This window comes from Camarhynchus parvulus, chromosome 5, assembly GCF_901933205.1.
Source record: "Camarhynchus parvulus chromosome 5, STF_HiC, whole genome shotgun sequence".
Classification (NCBI taxonomy): domain Eukaryota; kingdom Metazoa; phylum Chordata; class Aves; order Passeriformes; family Thraupidae; genus Camarhynchus; species Camarhynchus parvulus.
In genome coordinates this window covers 4859309-4881046 of record NC_044575.1, presented here as the reverse complement: position 1 = coordinate 4881046, position 21738 = coordinate 4859309, and the positions used below count along the sequence as shown (strand labels likewise).

At 39.7% G+C, this 21738-nt stretch overlaps 1 protein-coding gene across 5 annotated transcripts in view; it reads right to left on the bottom strand.

Annotated features, from left to right (window-relative positions):
* The window catches only part of ANO5 (anoctamin 5), a 60645-nt gene extending 40402 nt beyond the window's left edge, over positions 1-20243 (bottom strand). For 2 of the 5 annotated variants that reach the window (XM_030948809.1, XM_030948805.1), the window contains exons 1-4: positions 20033-20243; positions 10464-10508; positions 8109-8173; positions 1875-1922 (exon numbers count right to left, since the gene is read on the bottom strand). In XM_030948809.1, coding sequence (XP_030804669.1) covers positions 1875-1922; positions 8109-8173; positions 10464-10508; positions 20033-20093 — 219 coding nt within the window. In that variant the 5' untranslated portion in view covers positions 20094-20243. The remainder of the gene's footprint in view (positions 1-1874; positions 1923-8108; positions 8174-10463; positions 10509-20032) is intronic. The other 3 variants (XM_030948807.1, XM_030948806.1, XM_030948808.1) reach the window with 3 other exon arrangements.
* Between the last annotated feature and the right edge of the window lie 1495 nt (positions 20244-21738).

Below are 21738 nucleotides of genomic sequence, written 5' to 3'. Positions count from 1 at the left end.
TTAATTACAGCACAGGGCAGCACCTCTGGCTGTGATGAACAAGAAAGACTAGATGTTACATTAATACCATGCAATGGTTTTTATGATCCCCCATCGGCACATCAAGAAATTACATTATCGTAGTTGTACATTACCAAGCAAAAAAACTATCTGAAACTACAACATTAAACTGATTTATAACATTTTGCTGGCTTAAAAGATACAGTCTGTAAACAAAATTTTTATTTTATTAATTGCATACCTTTGATAATCACACAGCAAGTTAGATGTAAAACAGACACTGTAAAAACCCCAAAGAACTACATTAAAACGCAACTAGGTAATTTATGAATTAGCAATCTACAGCAGAAAAACTTTCAGCGCACAAAAATGGACAAAAATATAAGGTTTTAAAGCTGAATCAAAATACAAGAAAAGCCTCCACAACTCAAAGGGTAGGAAATATTCAATGGCTTAAAAACAAAGTTATCACCTTAACTTAGATCCCCAGTTTGCATGGAATATTTCTATAGTCCTCCTTTTCACTGAATTAAAACATGCTACAGGAAAAACACATGGCTTTAAGTGCTGCTACACAAAATACGAATATATATATTTATACATATATATGAACTTAAACATAACTTTATAAATACATATCTAAATTATATAAATATATTTCCAAAAGTAAAATGTTCCTGGAAATACATTTACAGAACATACACAAATATACAGGTAACTCTCCTGAAAATCCAAATGGCATATTTCTGGTTCATGCACTCAGTTCCCACTTTACCAGAGACCTTTCCATGAAGTTCTCATCATTCTTCTTCCTTGAAAGAATCCACACAACTGAAGAGCTCACTCACTTTAAAGATGCGTATTAACAACACTCTTAACACCACCCATCCCAATTTCAGTTACACTTCATGCAGGCTGTAAGGTTGCATACAAAACCAGAGCCTTTCCCATTCAAAGGAACACAAAATCTCATGTATTTCTTGTAGCTAAAGCTTGCAAGCTGCTTTTTTCACCTTCACTCATGTTTCAATTCTGAACCCCGTTAAAATCTGAAAGCTTGAAAACATGCATTTCAAAGCAGTTTAAGACACCATGATATTTGCACTGAAATATAAATGCACGTGAAAAGCCTCTCAGGATAAACGAATACATTAAACAAGAACAGAACCAAGAGAAATAAAAAGTAAGCTAGGAGAGCGTACGTGTTAATGGAAGACACCAGAGCCCAAAGTAAGCAAGCAGACAGTTTTAATACACCTCAGCATGTACTTCTTCAGTTATTTTAAATGACTTTTTGTACTTTTTCTACATCAAACAATAATGATTCTTTTAAGTTTTCTGGTATATTTGAGAATTTATATAGTTATCTTGTCTGTGAATTTCAGTAAGTGGCTATCCTGAGCCTTTCCTTATTATTTACTACAATAAAAAAAGAGGCAACATATTTCAAATGATGTCAGTGTTTGTTTCTTGCTCTTTAAAACATTTTAAAGTATCATGCTGACTCACAGAACCCTCAGGCCATCATGATAAAAAGGAATCCCACATTTGTTAATAACACCAGAGTCAGAATACATCCTATATCCCATCAAACCAAAACAATGATAAAAAAGCAAACTTTCCAGTTTTCTCCACCAATCTCAACTTTTCAATTTTGTGTATTATCCTTCTGATTTATTTGAATTTATCTCTTCAGTCATCTCTAGGAATAAATGCAAAACCACGTTCATTTTTATCAACTAGAAAGAATTGGTTTTAGAAGGATGGCATCCTTGAAACTGGAAAATTTTCTGGTGAGGGACGTTTTGGCATACTGTAATAGAAGACGCCACACAAATTCATGCAAGGAAGCATGAATACTTCTCGCTGCTTACCACTTGATGTTCAGGGATGAGTAAAGTAGTCTCAGTGCTGTTTAGGCCCTGCCAGTGGCACCACGGGAAAAACAATGTTGTTAGCGATGATGCAAAGGCTAATTCAGATTTAAAAGTAAAGGCTAATTCAGAAGAAACAGTGTAGCTCCTGGTGTAAACTGCTGAAAAGCTCTTCTGAGTGATACATGGGTTTTCAGTTGAGATAGTCAGAGTTTAAACCAACCTCTATTCTGCAGAGCAGGTTGGTCTCTAGCCTACAGTACCAACTTTTACGTGATCCATACTGATTTTTAAACAGTAATAATTACAATTTTTGATAAGAGTTAAACAGTATTCCTCATCATTTCCATCAGAAAAAATACAGTCTAAACAAGTTGGTACAGATTACCCTTTATGAACTGGTGAAGTTCAACTGTTAATAGTACTCTTATTTATTTTGTTCCCAAAGAGAGGAAATGTACACAGTACAGATGACTGGGCATTCAGAACAAATGTGCTGTCCCTTACGTGGTTATTTTTTTAACTAAAACCTGAAATTATACAGTGTACACTGAACGAAAACAAATGCAGTGAGCCAAATCCTTAATCTCACAGTGTAGACAAGGTAAATTGGTACCAGTAATTGCAGTCATACCTAATGAGACTAATGAGACAAGGTACCAGTAATTGCAGTTATACCTAATGAGACAAGGTACCAGTAACAGCAGTTATACCTAATGAGACAGTGAGGGCTTGCTAGACAGCAGTTCTGATCCACACCCAGTGAGGCCCCACCCTGATTTTAGTTGTACAACATCTGGTGCTCATTGTTTTCCTGTATGTTGGTATGGAGGCTGCTGCAACATCCTCAGGCCAGACTCCACGCAGGTGTGACAGACAGGAGCACCAAGAGCAGATCCTCTGCAGAGCACAGCCACCCTGCACCCGTGGCCATCAGCTCCCTGGGGTCCTGGCCCATCACTGGGGCCTTGCAGCAGTGATGGCTTTGAGATCAGGTCCTGCTATTGCAATGAATAATGGCTTTCTCAGTATCTAATTCTGTTAGTCAATATCTTACCACACTTTTGTTTTGTCTTGCTTTTGTGTGCTTTGAACACAAACCCACAGATTTAAACAGTGCAACCAAACAGTGCAAGTCCATTATGAAAATGCAATAGCTCTCTGTGGAATTAAATTAACTTTGAATAGAAGCAGAGTATTAACAGCATTTTATTATTATTGTATCATTTACTGGTTTAGAGTTGTAAAATTACAGAAAGTTTATTACCCCAAATGCAATTTTCATAAAGTACTGTTGATTATTTTTTAAATAATGTTTTTCACTTTTATTACATTTTTTCTTGGGAGAAATCACTAAGGTGCATTCCTGTCCTGATTACAGATAAAGTAACACACACATCTTTACATTCTTTTTGAATGATGCCATGTCTGGAGATTTGCTTATCTAAGTAAGTCAAAAATGTCCCTTTAAGAATGCAGTAAAATAAACAGGAAGATCAATCTGTTTTTTGGCAGGGAATCCCCCTGAGAAACAGTGCAAATATAAATAGCTGCACTGTGCTCTTACCCTTAGTCTGAACTGGGTTTAGAGGTCTAATCCTCCTGTCACCTATGCTACTGGAAAAATTTGCACTTTAGTAGAGAACTAAGAGCTAAGACACTTAGTGGTAAGTTTTTCTCCAATTATGCACCGTAAATATTTGCCATGGAAAGTACTGTACAAACTTGAAACTGCTGAAAGCACAGCCTTGCTTTTCAGTGCTGTCCTGTGGCTCCTGATCTCTCTCCATTGCACACATTCCCCCCCATCCACTCTGGTACCCTTCCATCTGCTTTTATCCAGCCTCTCCATCTGCTACTCCTCCCAGCCACTGCTCACCACCTCCTCCATGGTTAAATGGAAATCCAGGCTTTAGCCACTTTACTGCCCACACTGCTTCACTCAGAGACAGAATTTTACTACATCTAGTGAAGCACAAAGCTGTGAGGTGAAGACACACAGCTGGCCTTTGTACTTTCCCATGCATTCTGTTAAATGCTTTCCTGTTAGTCATGGGATCTTACCCTGCTCAGTGTAACTGTCTGAAATTAATTAGCTGAAGTCATTAGTCACTGGTGCTCATACCTTCTCCTGCGCATTTCAGGCACTCTGATAGAAATACACTGCTTTTTCATGATATGCCAAAGTCTGTGTAGCACAAAGGAGCTCCAGCATTGGTAAGAAATGACATGCAAAACAAGAATCAATTCAAATAATCCATCCAACTTCGTTGAGTTGAAATCTGAGAGAGTTGGCAGTGGTGGCAGCAGAGTTGGGCTGGTCCCTCTCACTCTGGAATCCACTCTCTAAAGTCTTTCATGCACTCTAGCTCTCCCCAAAATAGCTCTCATGTGTTTTTGTTAGACTTGGAAGAAGTATATTTTTACTTCTTTCTAGATTTTGAAACCAATTTGGTCCATCCTTGCAATATTAGCAATGGTATTTTATGTTTCTCTACTTGAAGATCCACCAGTCTGAATTGAAGAATGAACAAGTATGAAAAGTAATGCACAATGTGATTGTTTCTTCAGAAAACAAACCCCAACCAATTAATTTGGAACACCTGCAGCACCTGCTGCTCTGAAGAAAAGACAACCCATGAGTCAAAGTGTAATTGTGGAAAAAAGGCATTGCTTTAATAAATTTGCCAATTTACTTCTACTAAGCTGACTTAAATAAAGACAGCTTGCTCACAGATTTTCTTATGATCAAGGGACACTATGGAAAATCCTGATTAATTTTTAGTAAGCATTTTCTTGGTGTGAAATGAATAGAAAGGTAAAAATTTAATGTATAACTGTGTAAAATCAATTCCTCTCTCCTTAGAGGCAGAACAGGGCACGTTCCTGCAGTCTTACACAGACAGTAGTGCGACCACCTGCCTTCTATGAGGCAGAGTCCACATGCACACCAAACAAACATCTCTAGTTACTTTGTGCTTCTTCATTGGAATAACAAATAGTCCTCTGGATAGATGGACCTCTATAGATGCTGATAAACTACAAACTGGTGATTCAATTTTGCATAAAAGTTGTACTAATTTTACATTTATCCCATCTGAATAGCCTGAACTTTACTATTAGAAAATGTAATACAAATTCAAATTTTTAACCTTTCCTCCAATCTTGAAATAACTGAGTGATCTTCATTCCTCTCAGGCACAGGAATTCTGTTTTGTCAGTGTGTTTTATTTTCATTTATTTATTAACCTGAACAACTAATTACAATCCCTGAGCAGACACACCATCATATATTTTTCTAGTGTGCTTTCTGCACAAATAGAAAGCACAGAGGAAAAAAGTTTTCTCAGGTTTTATTTCATTCATTTTCCAATTTGCTTGAAAGGACTTCCAGAGGCATTTATATATTTCTCGGAACAGGAACTCCATAAAGACTGATTCAGGCAGATTCTACACAGGGATTCACTGAAGACAGCTGCCCATCCCTAACAGAAGTGGCTGTCTATGTATTACTGATTTAACAAGGGCATAATTTGAAGCAGTCCCCACTGCAGCACTTATTTGAAAATATCCCCATTACATAATTTTTCTTTCCCTTCTCCAGTCTGCTGTTTGTGGAAAACATCTCCTTGCCTCCCTGCATGACAAATCATCTAGAAGTTATTTATGCTATAAGTCTTGGAATATGAAAAGCTGATGAAGTCCAAGTGATCTTATTCCTTTTGGTCCTGTGGGAGATTTAAGAATAAGAAAAATGATACTCAAGAAGAAGCAGTTTTAAAAAAAATGGAAAAAATCCAGGGGGAAACAGGCAAGAATGCAAAATCATGAAGGACAAAATGCACCACTGATTGGTGCTCCAATGCTTTTTGAGTCCTGGACTTCATCCAACTTTTGTATATATGCTGGCAGACTGCTTCACTACAGACTGTTCTTCACTTTTTGTTTTACTTGCATCATTCCTTATATCCAAATCACATATTCCTTTGCAGATTACAAAAGAAAGAAAGAAAAAAACAACCAACCACTGAATTATGGGTGGGTAATGTTTCTGCTCTCCATATTAAATCTTAGATTTATTTTTTCCCTCTTATTTTTAAATCAAGAATAAAGCCTTAGCTTTTTCTCTGTGCTGCTGAACAGAAGCATACTGTTGCAGGATATTATGTCTTTTCCCTTCTAAAAGAAAAGATAGTCCGAGCATAATGAAGTAGTGACCTGAATGGAAGTTTAACTCTTTCCCAATGTTTTAAAATTAATTTTAGTTCTGTTTTAAAATTACTTGACTTAAATTGGTTTAGGAATTCCAAATGTTCATATATTTTAACTGCAGAAACATTGTTAAGTGACAGGAAAATCACCAGCCTATCACAGAGCTAAAATCATTTACTAGAGAAATGTGCTACCTGTCAAGCCAAGAACAAAGCATATTGCCCTGAGCTCAGAAGAGCCCTGGTGAAAGGAGGAGAAACCATGGTGGGATAGAAGATCCTGCTGAATTCCTACAGGAATGCATCAAGGATCTTAAAGGCAGCCTAGCAAAGAACTGAGTGAAAAGAAATTATTCCAGTTTATACAGAAGACAACTGAAGCTGTGACAATACATGAAGACAAAAGATAAGCATTATATGAAAAAAATCCCATAAATATTAGGGGCTATCTTACTATTGCAAATAATTAATAGAAGAACTTTTAAATATAGGCTTAACCTGAATTCTAGGACATTAATCATCAAGAACTAAGCCTGTCATGATTGATAAGAGTGTGAAACTGGGCAAGAAGATCAAGAGTAACTCTGTAACTTTGTATCTGGCTGATGCACAGAAAGCAAAAATCGGATAAATGACAATGTGTTAGGGTTCCTTGGGTAGGACAGGGCAAAGCACAGGAAAGTACTGACTTAAATGTAAGCAAACATCAGATAACCACCTGATCTGCAGAAACAAACTAAGGCCAAACAAGCTGTCTCAGAGGGAACAATGAAAACAACAAAACAAAACCTCACAGTTATCGACTACTTACTGCTACTGCTAATTTGACAATCACAATACTTTGTGATACTTAATAATGAAGTATAAAGAAAAATAATTATCTAAGGAAACATGTAAGTAGAGAACAAGAAAAAAGGCTGCATGAAGTTACCAAGGAGAGATTTTTGAGAGGATAACCAGATAAACTTTTCCTAGACATGAATGTGCTGAAGATCAAAGCCTCCTCCTTTCCCACCTCATCATGAATCTTTCATCCTTCAAACAATGTTCAAATCCCATTTCCCTACACATATGACACATGTTGCACTCTTTCTCCCATGCTTCCTGCCTTTTCATCTGTCCTAAGTCATGAACTGACTTCTTCCAAGCTTTGGTGAAGTAGGTCACCTCCATCCACCCAGATGTAAGTAGCTCAGAATCAGCTTATCATGGTATGATGGCCATTGTTCAGTGAAGCACTTGATATGGACATTCACTGAAAACTTTGCTTATGGCCAGTATGAGATGACAGAACAGCTGTTTCTTTTCCTATCTAAAACTTCTTCTCTTCCTTTAAGCAAGTAACAACAATAAAGAAATCAGGCAATAGGAATGAATAAAAAATAACAATGTAAAGCTGTCATATTTTCAATGATAGTTTCTCAACTGAATACTGGCCCACACACTGTTACCTGTTCAAGACAATGTGTACTGTACATATTAAGGAATGAGGCACCTTGAAAACATTTACAGCTGATGATGCTTAATGAGGTACTCTAGTAACTCAGATCTTCATTTGCTTTCTCATGAACCTTGCTGCACTGTCACAAGGCTCCTAGAGCTGTGGAACTCTAGTGTGCCTTGACTTCCCCAGCAAGTCAGCAATATGCAGCACAAAACAAAGTACTTGGTTTGTGCAGAAACAGTATGTTTTCCCAACTGTCAAAACATTTAAAGATCGTGTGATTCTCATCTCAAGACATACAGGAAACACCATTAGGCTCATACTGTTTTCTACCACTACTGTGTTGTAGCACTACCACTGCTAAGTCTCTTCTGAGACTCAGTGAGTGTCATGTCATACTCATGGCTTTGCTCTTTCAAAACAATACAGGAAGAAAACTTTTACATGGATAAAAGGGAGGTATAGGACAATCTAAAAGATATACTGGTTTTGAAAATGAATTGTCTTTTTCACAACAGTCCTTCTTCTTCCCTCCTATCAAGTAGTACATTAACTAACACCATTCATGCTGTACCTTACCTCAGAGCTGCTTGGGATTTCTGATCCTGCAGTTGAAATAGTTTCAGGTCCATTGCATTCTTCCCCTAAGGAACATTGAAAAAGAGATTCACATAAACACATCCCTTTTTTTAAAATATTGTTGTATGTGAAAATGATGTGGACCTTGAAGGCATGGAACTATGAACAATTAAAGGATAGAAAATAATACTCATAATACATAAAATCTTCAAGAATAGTTCTTTGAAGGAGAAAAATGCTGCAAGACACAATATACTCAGTCTGTGCTACCTTGGTGTAACCCTGCATTCACAGAAACGTATTTTTAACTGTGACAGAAAAAAAAATCTGTTGTCATCACTTAGCTTTCTTGTCTCAAATATCTGCTAGGTCTAAGAGGCTTTCAACTCAGAGCTTTGCTGCCTCGGTTATGGAAGTCCAATTACCTGTGGAAGTGTTTGCTAGAGATCAAATTAGGGTGTGGTTTTTTGCTAAGGAGTCAATGATGCATGACCTCAAGATTACAAATGCCCATGTAATGAAGGTATGACAACAGGATCAAAAATAGTAATATGAATTTAATTCCTTAGCTTCTTGTTCAAAAAACAAACCTCAAAAAACCCCCAGTTCTTAAACAACAACTGATAAAACAAACCAAACAAAAAAAAACTGCCTTCATTTTAATGACAGTGGTGAACTCCAACATGACTTTCCCACAAATACAGTAATTTCACTGAAGACACTGTTACTAAAATGCTAATGCTAAAGGGAAAATCCTATTCAGTACCTTCATAATCTTAAATTGAATCAAGACACTGGCTGGGTTTGTGCCTCTGAATTTACACTGTCACCAGTTTCCTATGCAGAACAACTCTGAGCCCATAAGCTAGGCTCCTGCTCCAAGGTGGTTTTTGTAAACAACCATCTCTGCTGATGAGGCACACCAGTCTCCTCAATCAGGCATCTAAATCACTCCACCAGAAAAGGATAAGCAGTTTTGAAAACAGCTGATCAAAATCTGGATTGTGCACTGGAAAATGGTGTCTCTTTCTTTCAGAAAAGAGGATTCATCTTACTTCTTTCTCCATTAAGGAAGCATTGCTGAGTACAGCTTAGTCTGGACAGACTTACAATGGACCACTGTTAAGACAACTACAGTTACATTATTTCTGTCAATAAAAGAAGCCTACCTTTTCTTTTTGTAATCTGCAAATATTTTATGTCAAAATTGCATCCAGGCAGGATATAAAGTGGTTTTTAAAAAATATATAAGCTACTTAAGTACAGCTTGAGAGCATTTTGTTTCCTACAAATTTTTTTCCCTTTCAAAGTTCACTTACAGAAAACGCTGTCTGTAATTTTTAACTATACATATGATATGATGAGAAACCAACATATATTTGTTGTATAAAATACAACAAATGAGTTTCTGAATGCCAAGACAGTTAACACTGTTACATGTTATTCTGCTAAAGCAAATTGCACCTGGAAAATCTGTATTAGTACATACACTCTGAACACCAGGGTAAAGAATGGGAGCATCCCTACCACACTCTGCTGCTACCTGTGCTACCTAAAGCCCTGGGAGGCAGGTGGCTACTGCAGACTTGGCCAAAGGTACCAGCCCAGGGCCCAGGAGCAGAAGCCCAAATATTTTGTCACACAACCCTCCTTTCCAGGCCAGAAACAGTCTGGCATCTTGTCCCTGCAGCAGGAACATTCTATTTTCTATTCTGCTGAGGGAACTTGAACTGATTCAATGGCCTATAACAGCTTTTGGGGGGGGGGGGGCTGTGTTCTGGATTTTATCCTCTCTGTAATTGTGAAAGTCTAACCTCAGAACAAATATAATTCAGAGTTCCACATTTTAAGTGCTTTCTCAGTACCACAGCTGATTACTTATGCAACTTGTGGAAGGAAATCCTCTTGATACCTCTGTTCCACTGGAATAAACCTGAATAACCCTAGAGCAGCACATGAGAAGGTAAAAAGAGAACATAAAACATATATTAACTGAAAAGTACAACATCCTCAGTATGTCCACTCCTTGTAAAACATGTCATCAGATTCCTGAACATGAGCAGCACAAGCAATGCACACCCAGATCATGTAGGAAGGTCTAAAGAGGCCCCAGCCCAGAGCTGCACCAAGCACCATGAATGTAAATGCACAATTAGATCTTAACCAGGAGAGCTGCCAACAGATAGCCAACAACTGACTTGCAAATCACATTGCAAAAGGCCTGGCTCATATGTGATACCCATGACTCACATTAACTGAAGACTGATTTGCAAGAGGCTCCCAGCAGAAAAACAAAAAAAAGGACAGAGGAAACAGACAAAAGTGAGGCAGGTAAAACGTGGGTTAGTACAATACCTTCTGACTGTGATGGCTTGAACTTGGTGAGAATCGCAATGTCATCTTTGAAAGGAAAAAACACTTCAGTAAGAACCAGAAGTAAAATTCACTTTAACACGAACCCATTTCATAATTCTCCTCTATCCTTTACAAAATAGCAAAAGAATAAGCCCTGGACACCAGAGACTGTGACCTAGACAGAAAGCACAGCACAGGCTCCTCTTGGAACACCAACATTCACCTTTTTGTCCAGGCACCTCATTCAGCAACACAAATGGCCTATAATTCTGCAGTGTAAGGTAACATATGCTGTCCCAAACTACACCCAACCGCAGGGCAACCTACTTAGAAACTTTTGGTATGCCACCCCTAAGAATTACAGACCATTGCTACTTCAATTACAGACCTGAATGATGAGAACAACAGCAGCCCACAACACAAATTAACATTCAGTACTGAAGAATATAATCAAGATTGATTTCATCTCTTAAAATATAAGTAGTTTACTCACAAAACAGGTACTTTCATTACTATAATCTTATGATTTCTGTAACAAGCATAAAAAATGGCTTCTTGTGTAATTAAACAATCAGAAATTCTACAATACTTCAAATTTGTTCACAGTGCTGGAATCACCGTTTTTCTTCACGGCAAAACTGATGAGTTAGGAAAAGGTAAAAGTGCATGTGTTCAGCGCTATTGAAAAAAAGTAACGATGATACTGTATGCCAAGGCCTCTCACAGACCCTGTTTTCTGATAATAGCTGCAGCAAGGCAAGTGGTGCCAAAAAATGAGCTGCACATTCTCTGGGAGAAATGCAACCTGTCACAGGCCATGTCCTGGCCACTACAGCAGTGCCACAACCTGTCACAGGCCATGTCCTGGCCACAACAGCAGTGCCACAACCTGTCACAGGTCATGTCCTGCCACAACAGCAGTGCTCCAACTAGGCAAGTAAAAGCCCAGGACAGACCTAAGCACAGGACTTCTCACTCAACTACTGGTGCACTTTGAAGAATGGTTTCAGCTCTGAAGAATGTTTTCAGCTTCCAGAACTCTCCTAGATGGAGAAGAAGCACACTCAGGAGGACACTGGAGTCTGGTCCCCAAAACAGTATTGCAGAGTAATCTGCCTTGCTAGGGAGAGAAGGTATTTTAGCCATACAGGTGTGGCTGGACTGTGCTACTCATCTTCAAAAGCCAATGAAAAAATCCTTGGTTTTTATAATAACTAGCACAGTCACAGCCATGGATGCTCCAGCCCCTTTAACTGTACCTAACCTGCACTTTGCCCGGAAGATGACAATTCTTTCACTTCAGCACCCTCAGTAAGTCCAAGTCTGCTGGGAGATGGCAAAGAAAAGAGCTTGGCCGATGATGCTGCACTAGAGATACAGCTGGGCATGGTGCAGCTGGTATGCAGATGCTGCAGTCTGCCACAGTTCAGAGCAACTCTGCACCAGAAAACTGAGCAAGAGAAGGCTTTAAGTATTCCTTTCTTCCAACTTCTATAACCCTGATTCATCTGCACCAAGTACAGCTCTTGACAGATTGTTTATACCACTAAAAACATTTATATATTAGGTGTTTCCAAAATCAGGTGGCAGATAAAGAGACATTTTTAGGGATCAAAATTTGTTTTACTACTAAAACTAGAAAATCATCTGCATTTGCACACCTAAGATCTGTGATAGTGCTATTCCAAAGGAAAAGCCACAGACAGGATTCTCATGGGGGTGTTGATAAACTGCATTGTTTCACAGCAGTATTACTATTGATTCTGCTATTTCAGTATTGTTTCCAAAATTGTGCTTTCAATTATTTCCACAATTTTCTTAGACACAATAACAGCATCCTTTTCAGTCAACAAAACCAAGCAAGGAGCTTTTAGACCACTAACACTGTTCTACATCTGTCTGACATAGTGGCATACTAGTTTATACACATGGCTATCCCTAGAGCAAAATTTTGATGGTCCAGGTAAAATGAAAACAAACAAATAAACCAATCCTAACAAATCCTGAAACGTACACCGCAGTTGTTATGAACTAGCTACTATGCACGATGAGGAAAATTCCCAATATTCATCTTTAACATGCTATGAAAGAAAATATTATTCCTAGATGTCTTGAAGTTGCCATCTTAATAAACCCCCTGACATCATTCGATGACTGGGCCTGGCCAACAGGAAAGAGAAATGAGTCACTGCCTCCAAGTAAGCATAATAATGACTATTGCAAGTGCTTCCAGATCGAAGGAAAGCAGCTTTACAATGACTTATCAACTAAACTGATGCACATACTGATCACATCCTTCAGAGCTGAATGGAGTTGCCACTAGGAACTGGAAACCCACTCAGATGACTTGTAAAAAAGCAAGATGAGGTTATTACTCCAGCTGCTATTGTCTGAAGAGTAGGAAATCTGCTGCTGAGCCAAAGGTTCAATCCTAAAATGATGCAGTGATTCATGCACACAGAGATGCTTCTAAAAATTTAAAACTATTTAACAATTAAAACATTCTCAGTGAATCCAAGAAAATCTATTGGAAATATTTTCAAAGAATCTTATTAGTCCCTTAAAAAGAAGAAGATTGCATTCAAGTATAGGCTGCTTCACTGACATATTAATTTTCTTCATGTGTTTTATTATTAAACAAGTACTTCCAGAGAACAGGTATTTATCAACACATCAGAAGTAAAAGAAAAATAACTATTTTACATAGGGATAAATATTTAGAAATCTGTTCCTAACAGTAAGAAAATCTCATTTAGCATTTGGAAAAGACACGTAGCCCAAATCCTAATCTCCAGTATAGTAACTGGGTATTTTAAATCAAAATGGGACATTTATCTTCAGCTGCCTCCCTTTCACAGAACCACAAAACCACCTCTCCTTCTGATTACAAGCCATTGGGATAGCAAAAGAGGGAATACATTAAACAAAAAGAGAAGTTGTGCAAATCTGTTTTTACCAAAAAACCCACAAACATAGTGTTGCAACAGAGAACTTGAATGGCATTTTAATGCAATTCAGGTAACAACCATCACTGTATTTTACGTACTAGCACAGGCAAGACCCAAAGCATGCTGTGAGCATTCAGACCACCCAGGTATCATTGTTCTGCACAATGACACATATAAACTGATAAATAGGTTCAAATACAGTTAAAAAAGAAAACCCAGACTAGGAATAGTTGGATAAAGTCAGGTGTTTTTAAACTGCACAGCATTTACATGCATGCAAGTTAGAGGGACTAGAATGACAAATAAATCTCAGCAGAACAGGGTGGCAGAAACGCCAGACTGCAGGAGTTCTGACAAATCGTGAAGCACGAGGGCTGTGCTTGTTTGCCCTTAGGAGTATTTATATATTCAGGGCCAGATTTCATCAGCACTGTCTGAGTACAGAGGCAAGCACACAGCTCCAGCAAGGGCTCTGCACATCCATATAAGTGCCAGGTGCTCTTGCCTCTCCTTCAAGGTACGATGAAGAAGGAGGAACTCCAGGTTTTCATCACAGCCCAATGGAACCATTTCAACAAGCGTTAGGCACAGACTTGCTTTCCTGGTGTGTCCAGAGATACACTGAACACCTCCCAGCATCATTCATTGATGCATTTCTCCAACTTCCACTGACGCAAACCCTTAGGCAACAGAGTCTCCAATTTCTTTCCACGTTTGCAATACACAAGTGTCCAAAAGTACTGGAGGGCCTGATGAACTATTCATTCTGTGCACACACATTGCATTCCTACCTTTGTATGATGAACTATTCATTCTGTGCACACACATTGCATTCCTACCTTTGTATGAGAGATCTTCTATAGATGTTATAAATGAAAAGGGATACATAAACTAGGAAACTAATGATGCAAATATAGCAATATATATATTTTTTAAATCACCTCAAATTAACCGTCCTCTGGCGGTATTCTTCAATTTCATGTTATCCAGACATTTAATTTCAGATGGCCAATTTAAAAGGCAAATTTTTGTTCCTTCTGGTTCTTTATGCTCTACCTCACTCAGTACCTTTCTGCTTATGCTTCCAATGAAATGCATCATTGTAAATTTTGCTACTGTAGTCACCAAGTATTTCATTTTGTCACATTACACAACATAAAAATATACCAGTATAGGAAGATGTTTTATGAACAAATGCAAGATTTGCAAGACTTACAAGAATTGCAAGATTTGGCATTTTTGTCCAAATTACTTTAAACATGATGGAACATCTTTGGAATTCCTATACTCATCCCAAAGAGAAACTGTTCCTATCAATCAAGAAAATGATCAGGGCAATGGGCCATGGCTTCCATTGCCTAAATTTCTTTTATGTAAGCACTAGTCAATTAACAGAATTGAGGTAGGCAAAGTGGTTTGAAGAACCAAGTGGCCTGAAATCCACATCTGCTAGCCATTACTTGCTGGTATAGTATGTTTCTAGCACACTATAAATGGTGCAAACAGAGACTTTCTGATTTCCTACCCAACAGTTAAGACAACTCCTCTGAATAACAAAACCACAGCGCCCTTTCTAATTTAGGGCCAGTACAGCAAATGAAAGGACAACCATCTGCATCATGAGTCCTACCCACATGGTTTGCTGGGGTTCTGCTATCTTGCCAAAGGCCTCAAATTTCATATTTACCCTTTTGAGCCTAGTAAAGAAGACGAGATTCCCTTGGGATTTCCAGTTAGAAGACTGCCCTTTATGCAAAGATATGTTCACTTCCTAAAAAAACGTGTTCAGAACTTTACCACGTCTACTGGTCCTCACTGCAAGCCACTGGTGAACAAAGGCAGGAACACCACAGCTTTAACAGCTCTAGGTTTCAATGAAAAACATATATCTATATAGTAATATAGATATGTTTTTTCATATGAAAATCCATGTAAAAATCCATATGTTTTTCCATATAAAATCCAAGTAAAAAAATCCCAATAGACTCAGCTCCTCCCCCCAGTAGTGTTTAATCTAACACAAAATGTTATCGTTGTTACAACAAAATACACAATGTTACACAATGTGTAACTACACACAAACTTTAATCAATAAATAATTTCTGGCATGCTATTCAGCTTTAGCAACAAGAAATAAGTGTAAATCCCTCCATAACTATGTTATAACTGCAAGAACCATCCCTAGCAATACAACACAACCCCTTTCTGCATATGTACACATATGCACGTGGAAAGCTATCACCAAATATAATAAAATTACTGCTAGATAAGAAAATACAACTTGGTAATTACACTGCTCTTTGGTTCACAGAGCAGTGAATCCCCAGATCACAATAAAAACTAGTGCAAAAGTTCACTGCATTATTACCTTGCCTCTGAACATCTGATCACGTTTTCACATTACCTATACCTTCCTGATAACATGTTTATGTTAGATGACTATTTGTCTCCTCCATGTGCATATGCAACTCATTGGTTTATAGATACAAAATATCAAGACATGGTATCTGGTTTCTTGGTGGTTTTGTTTGTTCTTCTGTTTGGAGTTTTTCTTACAAATTATATGCCAAGAGTTCTCAAGCACAATTTTTGAAGGGCATTTTCATCAATGCCCTTTTATTTTATCCTGGTGTCTCTTTGTATCACAGTAATTACTAAGTCTTTGTACATAAAGGTTAAAGTGTACTTCCAGTTTATAATACAGTTATCAGTTTATTTCTGTAGGGAACACCTCATAACAGCACAGCACACCAGGGAATGCCTTAGCAGCAAACTCATGGAGAGGGAATCACTGAGAGAACATCACTCTGCCTTACACCACAAGAGATGTTGGTGGCTCTCTTGCTGTTTATTTGGCATTCACAATCCAAAATCTCTGCCCCACTACTGAGCCAAATCATCCCTCCAGGAACTATTGTGAGGGAGAGACAGCTGCAGAGCATTTTCTTTCATATTCTGAGCAAGAAGGTGAAATTGTAGGCCCCTTGTTACAAACAGACTAAAATGCTTTCACCTGTGACGGCAGAACCATCACTCAGTTAGCACCTCAGGGATCTTAGAGGTCTTTTTCAACTTTAATGATTCTATGAATCCACCTTTATTTCCCAGCTTCCCAAAATGTGGCCTGAATATCCCACATAATTGCTACTGAATTTAAATGGCATGCAGGGTACTTAATCCTTCCTTTGCTACTCACTGAACTGCAGACAGTGAGTTTAATCTCATATGCAGGGTGCTCACCTAAAATGAAACTGCTGTCGAAGAGCAATTTTTTTTTTAAACTGTCACAATCTTTGGAGAAAAATCCATATTTAACAGCTGCAGTGGAATGGGCTTGACATTTTCATTTTTGCATTAAAAGTGCCACAGCTATACAGTGATATGACACAAGTTGTTGGGATGGGTTCCCAACAGCAGGTTTTCCTACTACAAACAGGGGTTTTCTGTTACAAAGGTGTTTAACTTCCAATAACAAACCTATATTTACACTGTGCCCCTGCAGTGACTCATGGCAGCCAGTAAAGAAATTCCACCCAGAAACCAGACATTGGTTGGGCTAAGAGAGTATTTTCTCCCCTGCCTTTTATATTATGAACTATGTCTAAATGGCTTGGAGCTTTTATTTTATTACCTAGGAATAAGCTATGGAACAGTTTGCTCTTAACAAACCCTTTGGTTTAGGCCTGTGGGAATATGATATCCCACTCAACGTGTCCACAAATAGATCAGAAATTACTACATTCACCCTGACAGTAATTAGAGACAGATGCAGTTTTGAACAGAGGCCTGCATTTTATGTTATGGTATGAATTCTGATCAAATCAGTTCAGTATCATTTATTAAATACAGCAGGATTTGGCCCTGAATGCTGAGGTATTGCAAGATGCCAATACACTGGCACAAGCACTGTTGTGGCACCAGCACCATTGCCTTTCATCGATGTTTTTCCACCTTTCTGGGAGGGAAACAAGCAAGATGACAACCAACATAAGCAAGCATTTGAATTAAGATTCCTTAGAGAGTTCTGAGCACAAACCAGGCTCCTGGAAGTTCTGGAAGAGAAGCCATGTGTATAAAGGCAGCATACTTCAGATCATGGCATGGAGCCAACAGCAAACTTCCAGAAAACTGGCAGGCTTGGGATATATCCCACAACGCAGCTACTACAGCATTAACATGCTGGGGAAAAAAAAGCTAATGAAAGTGAATGTAGACACAAATAATCCTAGCAACATATTGCAGTCTTCTTCCTCTGAAAGTTACATTCCAATTTTGCAAGTTCAGTTTTCTTAGACTTTCATATTTGGGGTAAACGACACACACCTTCCAACAGAAAGCAAAATCCCACACACAAAAATGGAATTTTTTACCTCACACAGATGTAATTCAGCAGGAAGCCAGGAAGCTTCCTTCAAGGTAAAACTTTTGGCACATAGGCTCTAAACAGGCAAGTTAAACTTTCTGTTGCTGGTAGACAGTTTTGCACCCCATAACCTGTTCCCCAGCATTCAAGTTTAATGAAAAGCAGTAGTAAACCAGAATTAAATACACACATACTATCTGAATACAAACATGTCTTTAAAGAAAATAAGTAGCAGATGTTTTCTCTCCTGCCTTGTTCCCATTGACTTACACAGGCCCTGCCTGTACACATCAGACATCTAGAGCCTTAAGAGGCTTTTCCTAAAAGACACAGATCATATGTTTAGATCTATAAGAAGTCCTGCTGGCAGCATATGTACACTGTTAACTTTTCTAAACAATAACTGAAGGAATTTTCTGGCGTTTTTTTAACCTTGAGAGGCTTTTGGGCAACAAATTAACATAACTTTTGAAAAGCCTACTCACTTCACCCCATATTCAATTGGTTTCTGCTTAAGAAAAGTGGTTAATTAACAAAATTGAACAGAATTAGAATATGATTTTATTTATCTCCATAAGGAGAGTTATGTGTGACTACATGGCAAATCCTTCTTAACCATCCATAAACACTGAAACCCCTCAAATCTCCTTATATTCACGATTTATGACTATAAAAACCCTACAAGGCTCATGGGAAAACTGAATAATGCGGAATGAAGTTTACAAATCTGACTTCATAGAACCATTCCCTAAATAGGAATTTTTTTTTTGTGTTCTGTAAATATTTTTTAGTCTCAAAGTGCTTCAGGAGAATAACCCATGGGGAGAGCAGCTCAGTCCCAGCACTTTTCATTGCTTCCAGGCAATGGGATGGGCGATGACTCAGGTCTCTCACATCCCCTCTGGAACAGGATTGCTGGCCAGGACGCTGTAATATCCATCTGCTCAGGTTCCTGAGGAGCTGCCAGCTCCAGCAGGCCTTGCAGAGAGGGCAAACCTTCGTCTGACACTTGCTGCAGACGCCTGCCTCCCCGCAGAGGACACCCCTCCTCACTGTCACTACAAAGAGCTTCTTTTGGATAACTTCACAGTCAGTATTGCCATCATACCTCTCTGAAACAAGACTACCAAATATTTTGAAAATCATGATTCGCTGCTAGTGCTCGAAGTGTTTAAAATGTTTAAAAACATATATGTTTTTCTAAAAGAGACAGTGCAGTCAAGCTGTGAAGGAGAACAGATAACCCAAGAAGCCAACACAGGGACTTAGTGGCTCTTTCCGGCTTTAAGATTTTCACTTCTAGGACTGATAGCAAAGCATTATTCCCAAAAACCGAAATTTTTCTAAGTCAGCATTTTCCTTTTTTTAAAAAAAACCCTATACAGTCTCATTCTGAAAATATCAACATGCTCTCTTCTGTGGATTCACGTTGCCAGGTGAGGTGCTGATAAACACACACTTGCGTCATGTTATTTCACAAAATGTTAACATGACCACATTTATTATAAGTAATGACATACCACACCGACATGGAGTGGGAACGGTAGCATGGCTACAGCAAAAAAAGCAAGGCCCCGACACAAATCCACTGGCTGCACATGCCCTGCCCCGGGGTCTGTCCGAAGGTCAGGGGGGCCAGGGCATCTGGGATGGGGCGAGGGGAAGAAGTGAAGAAGTGAAGAAGGGAAGAAGGGAAGAAGGGAAGAAGACTGCTCACATCTTCACCTTCCCAAGTGAGGTAGAGTCTGCTCACACTTTCCCAGGTGAGGTGACCCGCTCTGCTCAGCCCTTCCCAAGTGAGGTGTGGTCCGCTCGGAGCCCCCGCGCAAGGGCAGCCTCAGCTCCCCGGAGCCAGCGCCCATCCCAGCCGGTGCTCCGGGGGAGGCTCAAAGTTTGCTGTCCGGCAGAGGGACCTTCGTATCTGCGGATTCTCGTGGTTTTTATTCTTGGCAGGCTGCTGATACCAGAACCTCCATTTTCAAGATTGATTTAAGGATTATAAAGATCGAATCATAGCTGGATCGTGCTCATGGAGAAGCGGTTTTGTTCTTCTCAAGTGAAAGCCGAAGGATTAAAAGCTCGATGCGGGAGAGGTCAGGATTCACCGGGGACCAGCCCCGTCTCACAGACGCCGGCCTGCAGACCCCGGGCAGGAACCAGAGCCCCCCAGACCCCCACACTCCGCTCGCCTCCGCTCCGCGTCCCCCGGTGGGCAAGGGCGGAACAGAACCGCGATCCCCCCTCCCGCCCTCTCCTACCGTCGGCCGACAGAGCCATCTCGATAAGGGTCTCGTTGGCTTTCTTCCCCAAGCGGTTCATGGTGGCCGCCTTTCCGCTGCTGCTGCCGAGGAGCGGCCACGGACCAGACCGGTGACTCAGGGCGGCGGGGCCGCCTCATGCATGCGCACTGCCCGCGGGGTGGAGCGGGGCCGGGCCGGGGGAGCCGCGGGATCCGCCACCGAGACGGGCCGGGCGGGGCGGGGCCGAGTCGGGGGAGTCGCCACCGAGAGGGGCCGGATGGGGCCGAGCGGGGCGGGCCGGCGGAGCCGCCACCGAGAGGGGCCGCACCGGGCGGGGGGAGCCGGCGCAGCCGCCACTGAGCGGGGCTGTGCCCCACGGAATTGCGGTGCGAGGGCTCTCCTGGCCTGTACGGGACAGCCCCCACAATTCGGCAGCATGCCTGAGAGCGGTATGTGTGATGCGGGTTCAGCTGTGTCCCCTCCCACGCTGCTTGTGCACCCACAGGAGCGGAACACACCGGGACGCAGCGCAAGCGTTTCTTGCTCAGCGGTATCTAAAGCAGCCCTCTGTTAGCAACACTGTTCTTAGCAGAAACCTAAAACTTAGACCCATGTGAAAAATGCGAATTTTATGATTGGCTTTTCTCAAACATTGAAAGGAATATTATATGTGTTGTGTTAGAAAGTTATGCTGTATTAATTTTCTTAAGTAGTGTGTTAAATGTAGTTTTAGCTTATAAGGTTAAAATAGAAACTATGCTATGTAAGATACTTTTTTAAAAGAGAGGACTCACACTGAGATAGCAGCCACAGGACACCTGAATCTTTCAGAGAAAGGGAATTTATTGCTCTCTTATCAGAAGAAACAAACTTCTTCCTGCCTCACTCAGCCCTGAAGACGCTGTCAGGATTCAGAGGAAGAAGTTGAGGATGAGCAGAAAAATCCTGCATTTGAATGGAATTTATGCATCATGTATGAGGTGTATGAATATGCAACAGGCTGTTGCTTTTAAGGGTTAATCCTCTGTTAACGTGGGTCCTTTTTCGGGCTTGTGCTGCCCAGAAAAGGTACCCGGACTGTCCATAACTCTTTGTTTTTATTGTCTCATATTGTTCTAATCCCAATTGTTCAAAATTTTATTACTCTAATTATATTACTATTTTTATAACAATTTTATTACTATTAAACTTCTAAAATTCTAAAAACAAGTGATTGGCATTTTTCACACCCATAAAAACTGCTATGAAGAAATTTAACTCTTATGTCATGAGGCTCTGTTCACAGCTGCTGTCCCTGCTCCTGGAGCTGCCACCATTGCCATGTCTAACAGCCCCAGCTTCTTATTGCTTCCTTCATTCATCTGAGACAGTTTCCAACAGTCTTGGTTCAGCATATGTATTTAATACATTTTTTTGTTCATTAATATAAGCTCAGGCCTTCTTTCAAATGAACTTTTTGTAAATGCATCTTCTACTACCTGAGTAACTGTTTTGCACACCAAACTGACAGGGAGGTTTGTTGCTTAGGCAACTGTAACACAACAGCACTTTCATGACCAATAAGAATTAATGGAATTCTTAATAAAAAGTTAATCAAGTCAGTCAGTTGAGTTGCTGGGCTTCTTTTTAGATCTATATACAGTACTAAGCCTTTATTTGTGCAACATAACTGCTTCAAGGAGTATATTTTTAGTCAAGAGCAAGACCTAAAAATGTGTCTGGTT